Below are 12,529 nucleotides of genomic sequence, written 5' to 3'. Positions count from 1 at the left end.
TTTGATCTCACGACCCCAGTTCGCATGACAGGTGCTTTCCCTACTAAGCTACGAAGGACCTCCGTCGTCCACCGCAGCTTAGCGGGTACTAATGAAACCAAATTCCCAGCACCAGGTACCAGCCGATCTCACGCAATACATTTTCAGAACTAACTCTCTCATATGTATTTTTGTACACGTTAGATATGTTATTTTTCTTATCTTAAGTTTTACCAATTTTACTCAAGTCATATTTTTTCAAGTAATTAACTCAACAACGGAAGAAGATACAGACGATGTTCTTATAGCAAAACACGCGTTTTGAAAATCTTCAAAAATCTCCATGAAGCACATAAAAGAACGAATCTATGACAAAATATCGAAAGCTTAAAGTTCGAAAAGACAAAAGGTTGAAAAGATAAAACGTCGAAAGGGACAGATGGTTGAAAGGACAAAAGGTCGAAACTCAAGCAGGAGAAATTAACTCAATAATATCTAATTCTGTTATTGATACCATACTCTGTTATGAACAAGCCTTGCATAAGAGGTAAAATAACAAATAAGTAAAATAAAAAAATAATATGTTTAATACTTCAGACATAACATACTCTGGTATTGTAATACCAAACGTGATACGTATTTTGTATATTATTTTTATACTTATATTTTGGTACTTTACTTCTTATGCAAGGGATCATCGGAAGTTTGTTCAATATTGTGCGGAAAAGGCCATTAATTGGCAAGTCAAAATTTAGTACGCGTCCGATCGTGTTTCTTTAATAATGCACAAGAATCACGCGATCATCGAAATATTTCCTTCTGCGTTGTGCGGATGAATAAATTAATTAGTAAAAAAGTTTTGTGCGCGTCCGATCTTGTGTCTTCTTCATACAGAACGATCGCGCGATCAACGAAATATTTTGTTCTGCACTGTGCTGGTGAGTGAATTATATAACAAGTAAAAGTTCATTCCGTGCCGATAGTTCGAACGAGCCAGACGTGTGTGCTGTGTCTCATCGCGGGTGTTGTTCGGTAGTGCGAGTCTATTGTGTGGTGCCTACCTACGGATCCAAGGCGATCACTGTCGGCGAGCGAAGTAGCTGCTTCTGGCGACGCCAGTAAAGCAGGCTATTGTTTCTGCTGCTACCTACAGCAGCAGCACAGATAAGTGGCAGATTTTGTTTTATTGTTCTCCCTTTTGGAGCGGGACTGATTGAAATCAATTGAATTAGTTTTTTTTCTCATTATTTTTTTTTCTGATTTGCTAATAGTTTTAAGTTAGTATAAGACAGAATTGTCCTTCCACCTCTCGGGGTGAGAATGGAAACAGAGACAATGGGAGGTGGTGAGCCACCAAAAGAGGTTCGCACACGGTTTTACCAGGCATCTTCGCCTGGCCCTTGGGTTGTTTACTTTCGGCAGAAAGCGAAAAGCCTAGATTTTCTCGGCATCAAACGAGACTTGACGCGTCGTTTTACGAAGCTTGAATTCAATCAAATCAACAGAAACAAGCTACGCATCACCGCACCTACATACCAGGTGGCGAATGAAATTGCTGGCGACAGGGCGTACAATATTGAATATTTAGTTTATGTCCCCTCGCGGGAGGTCGAAATTGAGGGTGTGATCAACGCAGCGAGCTTAACTTGCAAGGATGTACTTGCAGGAAAAGGTCGCTTAAAGAATGCCCTGCAATCTACCGTGGATATCCTGGACTGCAAGGAATTGCATTCAGCAACCACAGTAGATGGTAAAAAGGTATATGCTAAGTCAGGCTCGCTTCGGGTGACGTTCGCCGGTTCGATGCTCCCAAAATATGTAGATATCGAGAATATGTTGTTTCCGGTGCGTTTGTTTGTACCAAGGGTATTTAATTGTACCAACTGCAAACAATTAGGTCACACCGCCGAATTTTGTGACAACAAACCACTTTGTGGTAAATGTTTCCAAAGACATCGGGAGGATACCTGCCAGCAACAAGCCACAAAATGTGCTTATTGTGGTTTGGATCCTGCCCATGGTTTGCAAGATTGCCCGGTGTACAAAAGACGCACCCAAAAAGTGAAGCGCTCGTTGGTACAGCGCTCCAAGCAGTCTTATGCAGAAATGGTTAAAGCGCAAGACACATCCGCCACTACCACCGCAAAGACTGCTTTTTCAGCTGCCGTTCAAGTAAGTGACTATTATGATTCCATCTCCATTGATGAATCGGACTCTGACGCAGCCGACATGGATGATTCTTCGAGGTACACGCGCCCGAAAAGAGGAAGCAACCGTCTTCCCGGATCGCGCCGAAAGAAAACAAAAGTCATCCATAAAGGCTTGGCAAAATCTGAAGGTAATGGGGATTATTTAAAATCCTGAAGCAACCAGTCTTCACTGCAGATCCCTGCTGCTCTAAGACATTCCCGCCATTGCCTAAAACCGATGTTCCTAAGAAACATCCGGCTAGGATTATCAATGAAAAGGAAAATGCTACTCGCACTTCCGAAAAGAGAATCTCGTCCAAGCGAGGATTGATATCCTTTAAGGACCTCGTGGACCGCTTTTTGAATCTTTTCAATATTCCGGATTCATTGAGGCCAATCATTGACCTCTTTATTCCAACAGTAGAAAGTTATCTGAAGCAATTGACTGTTTCATGGCCCCTTCTTGCAGAAATTGTATCTTTCGATGGATAATACGGCCATACAAGATACAATCACTGTGCTGCAGTGGAACTGTCATAGTCTAAAAAATAAATTGGACGTGTTCATGTTTTTGATTCGCAATTCCGATTGTGATGTATTTGCTCTCTGTGAAACATGGCTTTCTTCTAAAGATGAAATCAACTTCCACGATTTTAACATTATTCGCCAAGATCGGGATGATCATTATGGTGGCGTTCTTTTGGGGATCAAAAATTCTTCTCCTTCTTCAGACTTCCCATTGCGACTGTCCCCGGCGTAGAAATCGTCGCATGCCAAGTAAATGTGAAGAATAAAGACCTTTGCATAGCTTCAGTGTACATTCCTCCAAATGCATCTATTAATCGTCGACATTTTTGGAGCGCAGTCTCATCCTATCATCTCCAGTATTGATATTGGGTGATATGAACGCACATGGTATTGGATGGGGCGAAACGTATGACGATTATAGAGCGCCTATTTTCTATGATTTGTGTGACGATTTCAATTTGAATATTTTGAACACTGGTGAAGTAACTCGAATAGGACCAAATGGTCAACGAAGCCGTATTGATCTGTCTTTATGTTCAAATTCACTATCATTAGATTGCACGTGGAAGGTAATTCAAGATCCCCATGGTAGTGACCATATGCCGATAGTCACCACAATTAAGAGTGGCTATCAACAATCTGAGCCAGTTAATATTCCTTTCGATCTCACGAAGAACATTGACTGGCAAAATTTGCATCGGCGGTAAAATTGGTATTGAATCAACGGATATTCTTCCGCCACTGGATGAGTATCGATTCCTTACCGAATTGATTCATAAAAGCGCACTGGAAGCTCAGAAACGACGCGTTCCAAGTACATCTGTCATAAGAAGACCAGCCACTCCTGGATGGGATGATGAATGTACTAAGTTGTATTCTGAGAAATCTGATGCCTTCAAGGCCTTTCGTAAACACGGAAGGTCAGAGCTTTTTGAAGAGTATTTGAGGCTTGAAAGAAAGCTCAAAAATCTTCTCAAGGCTAAAAAACGTAGCTACTGGCGACGTTTTGTCGAGGGACTATCGCGAGAAACCTCAATGACAACACTTTGGAAAACGGCCCGCAACATGCGGAACCGCATTTCCACCAACGAGAGTGAAGAATACTCCAATCGATGGATATTCAACTTCGCAAAAAAGGTCTGTCCAGATTTCGTACCAGCAGAACCGCTATTTCGAGAATCAGTCACTGATCCCGGTTCTTTGGATGGGCCATTCTCAATGCTGGAACTTTCTATGTCTCTTCTTTCATCGAATAACTCTGCTCCGGGATGCGATAACATCAAATTCAATCTTCTTAAAAATCTCCCAGATATCGCAAAAAGACGGTTACTTGACCTGTACAACTGTTTCATGGAGTACAACATCGTACCACCAGAATGGCGACAGGTCAAAGTAATAGCTATTCAAAAGCCTGGGAAACCAGCGTCTGATTACAATTCCTACCGACCGATTGCCATGCTTTCATGCATGAGAAAATTATTGGAAAAAATGATCCTTTCAAGAATCGACCATTGGGTTGAACAAAATGCATTACTCTCAAATACTCAGTTTGGATTTCGTAAAGGTAAAGGAACAAATGATTGTCTAGCGTTGCTCTCTTCAGATATACAGCTGGCCTTTGCGCACAAGGAGCAATTGGCTTCAGTATTCTTGGATATTAAGGGCGCTTTTGATTCAGTTTCCATAGAAGTACTGTCAGACAATCTGCACAGTAGTGGATTACCCGTTATTTTGAACAATTTCTTGTATAATTTGTTGTCAGAAAAACAAATGAACTTCACACTCGGCACTTTGACAACTTCCAGAACTAGCTACATGGGCCTTCCCCAAGGATCATGTTTAAGTCCCTTGCTTTATAATTTCTATGTTAAAGATATTGACAATTGTTTGGAAGGACAATGCACGCTCAGACAACTTGCAGATGATGCCGTGGTCTCTCTAAGAGGTCCAAGTGCAGCTGTCTTGCAAGGACCATTGCAAAGTACCCTAGATAATCTGACTGTTTGGGCCAGACATTTGGGGATCGAGTTTTCACCGCAAAAAACTCAGTTGGTTGTGTTTACTAAGAAGCGGTACCCTGCTCAACTGAAACTAAAGCTGTTGAATGATGACATCAACCAATCTTTATCTTCTAAATACCTTGGGGTCGTGTTTGATTCTAAATGTACCTGGAGACTTCATATTGAGTATTTGATAGAGAAATGCCGGAAAAGGATCCATTTTCTACGTTCTATCTCCGGAACATGGTGGGGTGCTCACCCGGAAGACCTCATCAAACTCTATAGAACGACTATTCTCTCTGTTTTAGAGTACGGCTCCTTCTGCTTCCTCTCAGCAGCTGATTGCCACCTTATTAAATTGGAACGAATTCAATATCGTTGTTTGCGTATTGCCCTTGGCTGTATGCATTCAACGCATAACATGAGCCTGGAGGTGCTTGCTGGAGTCACTCCTTTAAAGCACCGTTACTGGGAGCTCTCATTAAGAATACTAATCAAATGTGGAACAAGTAACACACTTGTCTTACACAACTTCGATAATATGCTTGAACTGGTTCATCGGTCAAGATTCTTAAGAGTTTATCTCAACTACATATCGTCAGATCTTTGTCTTCCATGTTATACTCCCCCTCGAGTTGACTTCACCAATGACAGTTTCTCAATTGAATACGATCTGTCCATGAAACATGCTATTCAAGGAATACCAGATCATCTTCGAAATCTTTCAATTCCCTCCATTTTTTCTGAAAAATATGAACATGTCAATTGTAACAACAGCATGGTTCTCGCATTAACGGATCCACTGGCTTCGGTGTTTTCAATGTAACTTCAACCACCTTCCGAAAACTTCAGGAACCGTGTTCGGTTTATGTTGCTGAGCTGGCAGCAATTAACTTCGCTTTGGGGATAATTTCAAATCAGCCCGTAGACCATTATTTCATCTTCTCGGATAGTCTTAGTTCTATCGAGGCACTCCGGTCGATGAAACCTGTTAAGCACGCATCTTACTTTCTTACAAACATAAGAGAGCAGATGCGTGTTTTGGTCGAAAGATCATTCAAGATTACCTTTGTTTGGGTCCCTTCTCACTGCTCAATCTACGGCAATGAGAAGGCAGACTCGCTAGCAAAGGTGGGCGCACAGGAAGGTGAGGTTTATGATAGACAATTCTCGAGCAACGAGTTTTTCTCATTAGTCCGTCAGAGTACTCTTCAAAGTTGGCAAAGAAATTGGACACACAACGAACTTGGACGGTGGCTATTTTCTATAGTTCCAAAAGTTTCTGGGCGAGCGTGGTTCAGAGGTGAGGACTTAAGTCGAGGCTTCATTCGCGTGATGTCGAGACTTATGTCCAATCACTATTCACTAAACGCACATCTGTACAGAATAAACCTTGTCGATAGCAACTTATGTAGGTGCGGAGCCGGTTATGATGACATCGATCACGTAGTTTGGTTCTGCTCGGAAAACGACGTCTCCAGAGAGCAATTATTGGATACCCTAGTGGCCCGAGGTAAACAACCCTTCCAGGAGATAAGAGGTGTTTTGGGAGATCGTGATGTGGTATATATGCAAGCCATTTATAGTTTTCTTTGTTCCTCTGACATAAAAGTCTAATACTTTTGTTTTTTTTTCTTTTCTTCAAAGTTTTTTTTTTGTTTTGTCTCTGTCTGTCTGTCCCGTAGAGCGCCGTAGCTCTGGCCATCCGGAAGATGCTCCCATTCGAACCATTCTTCGAGCACGACGACACACCACATCGTCCCCGACGCCAAATGACCGGATGAGCTGCTGAAATTCCTTGATTATGATGATTCCCTGATTCCCGAATCCTAATCCCCGTCCATCCTTAAACATTGTAAACCTAACCTCGAGTCACCACGAGTACGTTGGCTTATTTCCCTCTCCTACTAATTTATTAATAAGATTATGTCGATTGTACATATCTCAAAGAAACGTGGCTCCGTAAAGTGTTATACACGCATGAGCCTACCAAATAAACGAAATTGGAAAAAAAAAAAAAACAAGTAAAAGTTTAGTGCGTGTCCGAGCACGCAGAACGATCGCGCGATCATCGAAATATTTTTTTCTACGTTGTGCGGTCGGTAAGTCAATTCGACACTGTTGTTTCATAAGGGCGAAAGTCGCAAACGTAAACAATATCTTTTCCTGCAAATTCCTCAACAATTAGGACCGTTGCCAGCTAACAATCACTTGGAACTGCTGGAGCTCTGCGCCTTGTACCGAACGGAAGTGGAAAATATCGTCAGAAGTCTTTAATCTTCCTGAAATCAGCAGGAAAAGTCAATGTTTACGTTTACAACTATCGCCCTTATAAAACAACAATGTCTAATTGTGTTTATGATTAACCTCGATCAAACTATACGCTACAACCTGCATACCGTTTACCAAAACGAACCCTGCTTTACTCCCTACCCCATATAAAGGATGTATTCGATAAAAATGGCACACCGAAAATCTTCTGTAACTTTTGAACCGTATCAGTAAAAACCCTGAAAATTTGAGCAAATCTTATCCATAGTGTATTGTTTACATCTGCAGAGTTTCATGGTTATTTATACAGTGGTTTCAATCATGTCATCGGAACAAGATATGGCCAGGGATATTTTTGTGTGCATCTACCATTAAAATCCGGAGGCGTCCCACCGATCGATCGCTAACAAGCTTGGGATTGCAAATTCAACTATATCTCGTGTAATGAGAACCTTCAAATAGCGTATGAGTGTTTAAATGAAGGAAGGTAATGGTCCAATGGACAGTAAAATAACGAGGAGTGGAACAACAGCTCAAGAAGTTTCAAAACGTGTTCATTCGAGATGTCGCTAACAAGTCCAAGGTGACGGTTGGTTTTGTACAGAAAATGAAGCTTGCTGGGTTACATGTTTACAAGGTGCAAAAAAACCCAAACTGAAAGAAAAAACTTTACTTTACACGAAGTTGTTATGATGGATGGATGTTGTGATGGATGATGAAACCTTCGTCAAGGCTGACTTCCGTCAACTTCCTGGGCAAGAATATTTCATTGCCAAGTCTAAGTTCGATGTTCCGGAGGATGTCCGAACGAAGAAGTTATCAAAATTTGCAAAGAAACCAGGTGATTTGCGGATGTGGTGAAGTAAGTCTCCTTTCACTACTTCCGGAACAATCAACGGTACCGATTTACACCGAAGAGTGCCTCAAAAAGCGTCTTTTTTCATTCAGTAGTAGTAGAAGTATCAACTCTGTTTTGGTATGATCTGGCGTCCTGCCACTTCGCTCGAAACGTGTTGAAGTGGTACCGAGCTATCGGATTAAAATTTGTGCCAAAATATATGAACCCAACAAATTCACCGGCACTTCGCCCAATTGAAAAATGTTGGGCATTTGTGAAGACGAAACTTCGCAAACATTCCAAAATTAGTAAAATAGAGCTGGATTTTAAGAAAATTTGGGTAAAAGCAACAAAAACATTCGGAAAATCGATTGTACAAAATTTGATGGGTGGAGTGAGAAGGAAAGTGCGCGCATTCGGGATGGGTGATTTTCATTCCCTTAAAATTTCAAGAAAATCCGATAATCGGTTTGCTTTTGGTGAGTAAATATGTGTTTGCCATTTTTATCGAATACACCATTTATCCAACATCTCAGTGATTTCTCGTGGAAGTTCAACATCAACATTTTCCTTCCTATTCCTTGATTGACGGCCGGCACTGGTATTGCTTAATACTGGGTCACCAGTTCTTACACATTGAAGATGATATTAGTCCCAAACATCATCTGTTGGTTCTCTTTGTAATTACAGCTGACCTGGCAATAACAGAGTAGCAACCGTGGGCGGTCAGTCATGCTCATGCTCATTCTACTTCTTATGCAAGGCTAGGTCATACCAATTTCTGTTATCGAGGTCGTCGCTACTGATCGGGAAGGGTAGTCCTTCGTCGGCGAATACCAGACAGATTTCCGGGAGGGTCGGAGAACGACGAATAAGATGTTTGACCTGCGGATGATTCTTGACCCGGGAGTATAGCTTGCAGACTCACCATCTGTTCATTGATTTCAAAGCAGCGTATGATTTAGTGAAAAGAAATGAGCTGAGGCAGATGTCTGAACATGGTTATGAAGTATTCAACATTTTCCCAAGGAAAACGTTGTATTACTCTCTTTCCCACGCCTTTTTTCAAAGATTTCAATAGGAAGGAATCACCTATGGAAGAAATGCTAGAAGAAAAGTTATTCGGCATGGTTAAAATTAATGCAAAACGAAAAAAAAGTTTTTGATTGTAAATCAATAGTTACTTTATTGCTTTCAATAGTTTCACTATGTTTACTCAAAATTGATTATATTTGCAATCTAATGAAACCATAAAGTTGTGCCAAACTCTGTTTTTTGTTGTTGAAATAGTTTGATGAATGTTGAAAGGTGCAAAATTTGATGGAGCTCTACACTGCCGTAATCTGGAAAAGTGACGTAACCGCCATTTTACAACATGCATGTTTTCCATTTTTCTGTTAAAGAGCTCGATGAGTAGTACTCGTTAACACTATTTTTGGAAAATGGCGTATACGTCACTTTTTCAGATTACAGCAGTACAGTTACCATGAGAAGGAAAGGGTTAACTGTGTTAGGCTATGTATCTATGAAACGAGCCTTTTGAAATAGGAATGTTGAATTTTGTTTGAACTTTTTTTTATTTTTCTAAAAAGAGGAACTTTCATAGTGTATTATACACCACCGTGAAAAAAAATTGAATCACAAATATTTCACTCTTTAAACTGATAAGAACAAAAACAACGAAGTAGGGGGAAAGACGGCTTTGGCAGGTTTTGTTTTATTATTGGCGGGGGGGTTTTTGTCGACCAAATTTTATGAAAGTTGGCCACAATATTCTTTGATATGCAAAGAATGTTTAGGCCAAATTTGAACCTAGTCAGTCAGTCATAAAAAACCCCCCTGCCAATAATAGAACAAAACCTGCCAAAGCCGTCATTTCCCCTATCAGAAAACTTTAAATTTTTCATTGTTTTTTTTTTTCGAAAACAAGTGGTATTTTGAAATTAAGTCATAAAACACTCTCAAAGCCGCATTATCGAGATCAAGAACTTTTTGAAATTTATGCAATCAAACATTACAAGACAAATGACAGAATAGTATACCGTTTCGGCGGGTTTGGGCATCACAGGGTTTAATTTACATTTTATTGCACATGATTTGATATTTTTATGAGATAAAATAAACATTTTCCAACATATTTTAATAATATTAAGAAAAATGTGCAATCTATTTCAAAAAGAAAACCTATCAAAGATGTGCTTATACTGTCTGGACATACTATTGATTTCTATTAGTATAATATAGACTAGTTTCCACGGCCTTCATAAACGGTTAACTATCGGACATTCAATGTGGTAGTACGAACCGATAAAAAAAATATCACAAACAACCGTCCGTCTGTCCGAGTGACTTGGTTCTCTGACTGCCCAGTTCACACTAGCATTTCAAGGTCATCTACGTGTGAATTTTTAAATCATTACTGCCACCGACAAGCTTTGCCATTCTGCCGGCTCCTTAACCTGTCGTCGTCTCTCCCACCTTACCCCTTACGGCGTTCAAGTGCGCTCTGTATCTGCAGCTAAAACTTGCTCATCAACATTATTATCTACATTTTAAAATTTATATATACACGGCGTCGTGGTCGGCGGCACCAACAACAGTGCCTTCACCGACCGTATATATACGCTACGTGCCGCCGTTTGTCAACAACAACTGTTAGCGCTAGCGCCAGCCACAAGCCCGACATGCTTTCCTCGACTGATACACTTCAACGGGCGCACGTCATTAGGAAAATGGAAGTTATGCATAGCCACAGCGCCTAAACTACGGATAACGACCTATCCTAGCATCTAGTTGTAGACTTACATCCTGTATCTTTGAGCCGTTGAATCGTACTGGCAACGATCCGAACGCACCCCAAGAAACCGGAACCCTGGCGTTTCTGCACCTTGCGCTGGTTCCAGATTGATATCGTGATGCTGTCGTTCTTGCCCAGGTACAGATCGTAATGAGTATTCCACTTCGGCTCCAGCGATGCTTTGCATATCTCCGTCCGGTAGTCTTGTGCAGTGCCTTCGACGCGAATTTTAGCAAAAGGGTCCGGCAATCCTGTTGAAAAAAAAAATGAAAAGAGGAAGAAAATCAATTGCCAATTCTAGATAGTTTTTCATATCATATGAAAGAATAAAAACACAACGCAGAACCGATTCCTACATCCCAACATTGTAATTATTAAGCAAAACCAAAGTCAAATATAAGTGGTTTCATTGTTAGAACTAAACCACAGAACAACAAAATTCATCAATGACAGCGACAGGAAGTTGAACCGTTTGAATGCATATGGTTTAACTCTTGCGTTCTCGCTTGGCGGCCGCGCGGTCGATGATGGTAAAGTATGGTAGGAGTTTTTTTTCCTAATGCATTCGTGTCCAACTGGATGGCAATTGAACGAAAATAGCACCGGTGGTGCTTATTGAACATATGCGTGCTGGAACCCTTCCATGATTCACTAACTTAACTTGACCCTTCTCAACCGCTATTACTGCCCATAGAAGCATAACTGTGCCATGTTTGATTGAGTTCCTATCCACATGGGACAGTTATACATTTATGGTAATTATAGTTATATCAAAGCATGAAATAAGTGAACATAACGTAACGGGACACCACAAAAAATACATTTCGATAGGAAATAAATGTGGAATAGAGAATAAAATGAATTAAGTTGTGTTGTTGAAAATGTAGGTACCGTAAATTGTCAATATTCATGTCAGCAAAAAAAAATGCATGATTCCGTTCATGCTGTTAATATCGAATGACATTAAAATGCAATTTGTGGCCGCTTTCTGTGGATCACATCAATTTGTCGAACTGAGTGGGTCTCCGGGCCTCCTAAAAAAGTTCGTTTTACGAGTGACACTTAGTGTATGAAAAGGGGAACCTTCATTAGCCGTACGGTAAGATGCGCGGCTATAAAGCAAGACCATGTTGAAGGTGGCTGGGTTCGTTTCCTGGTCCGGTCTAGAACATTTTCGGGTTAGACCATTTATTCAGACACTCGCTTTAATAAACAAAAATTTAATTGATTCCAAATAAAACCCCTTCAGGAATGTGAAAGAAAACTAACTCGGTTCCGGGCTCTATCAAGGGCTAAACTCTATCAAGACCTCACTATATCCGGAGCGAAGAACGAAGGAAAAACCGATCATAGAAAGAACGGCTTGACATAGGACAAGATGTGTGCACGGGAGAAAAGCCTCATCATGATAATTGTCGTTATTCCTTGGACGAAAGGCGGTGTTCGGTGAAATGTCAGTGAAATTTAGACGAAAGTCCCAGAAAGATTGACCAATTGGGCGGCCATCTCTGGCAAACTGGAGGAGCACGTTCCAGTGCGGTGTTAGAACCAAAGCCGACCCAGCTTTAAGCCTGCCGAATCCGGCCCGGCTTTAGACCTGCCATACATACTGATCTCGTTGACCGAACGCAACAAGATTTGTCACCGGCACCGTCGTCGAAAAGTTAGCTGCGTGGTTGGCATTACCCTCGCGTAATCGTATCCATCCGTAGTGGGAACGTCATCGTGTCCAACACGTCAAGACTCATTTCAGGAAATCCAGTTACAAGTGCGAAAACCCATCCCCGCTCGGAAGCCCAGAAAGGTGAAAAATACTATTCTACGAAATTGAGTATGAAAGCCTTCTTTCAGTAGAACGCGTTTGCACGGTAGAGGAATTAATACTTTCTTTAAATAAACCACACAGCGGAGATAATGCCTTCTTTAA

At 41.0% G+C, this 12,529-nt stretch overlaps 1 protein-coding gene across 1 annotated transcript in view; it reads right to left on the bottom strand.

Moving 5' to 3' along the window:
- Positions 1–12,529, bottom strand: part of LOC134224306 (E3 ubiquitin-protein ligase SMURF2) — a 97,137-nt gene that overhangs the window by 21,410 nt on the left and 63,198 nt on the right. Inside the window, exon 4 of the mRNA XM_062703639.1 lies at positions 10,611–10,853. Coding sequence (XP_062559623.1) covers positions 10,611–10,853 — 243 coding nt within the window. The remainder of the gene's footprint in view (positions 1–10,610; positions 10,854–12,529) is intronic.

This window comes from Armigeres subalbatus, chromosome 3, assembly GCF_024139115.2.
Source record: "Armigeres subalbatus isolate Guangzhou_Male chromosome 3, GZ_Asu_2, whole genome shotgun sequence".
Taxonomy (NCBI): Eukaryota; Metazoa; Arthropoda; class Insecta; order Diptera; family Culicidae; genus Armigeres; species Armigeres subalbatus.
The sequence above is the reverse complement of the archived record's forward strand: the minus strand, read 5'-3'. Positions and strand labels throughout refer to the sequence as shown.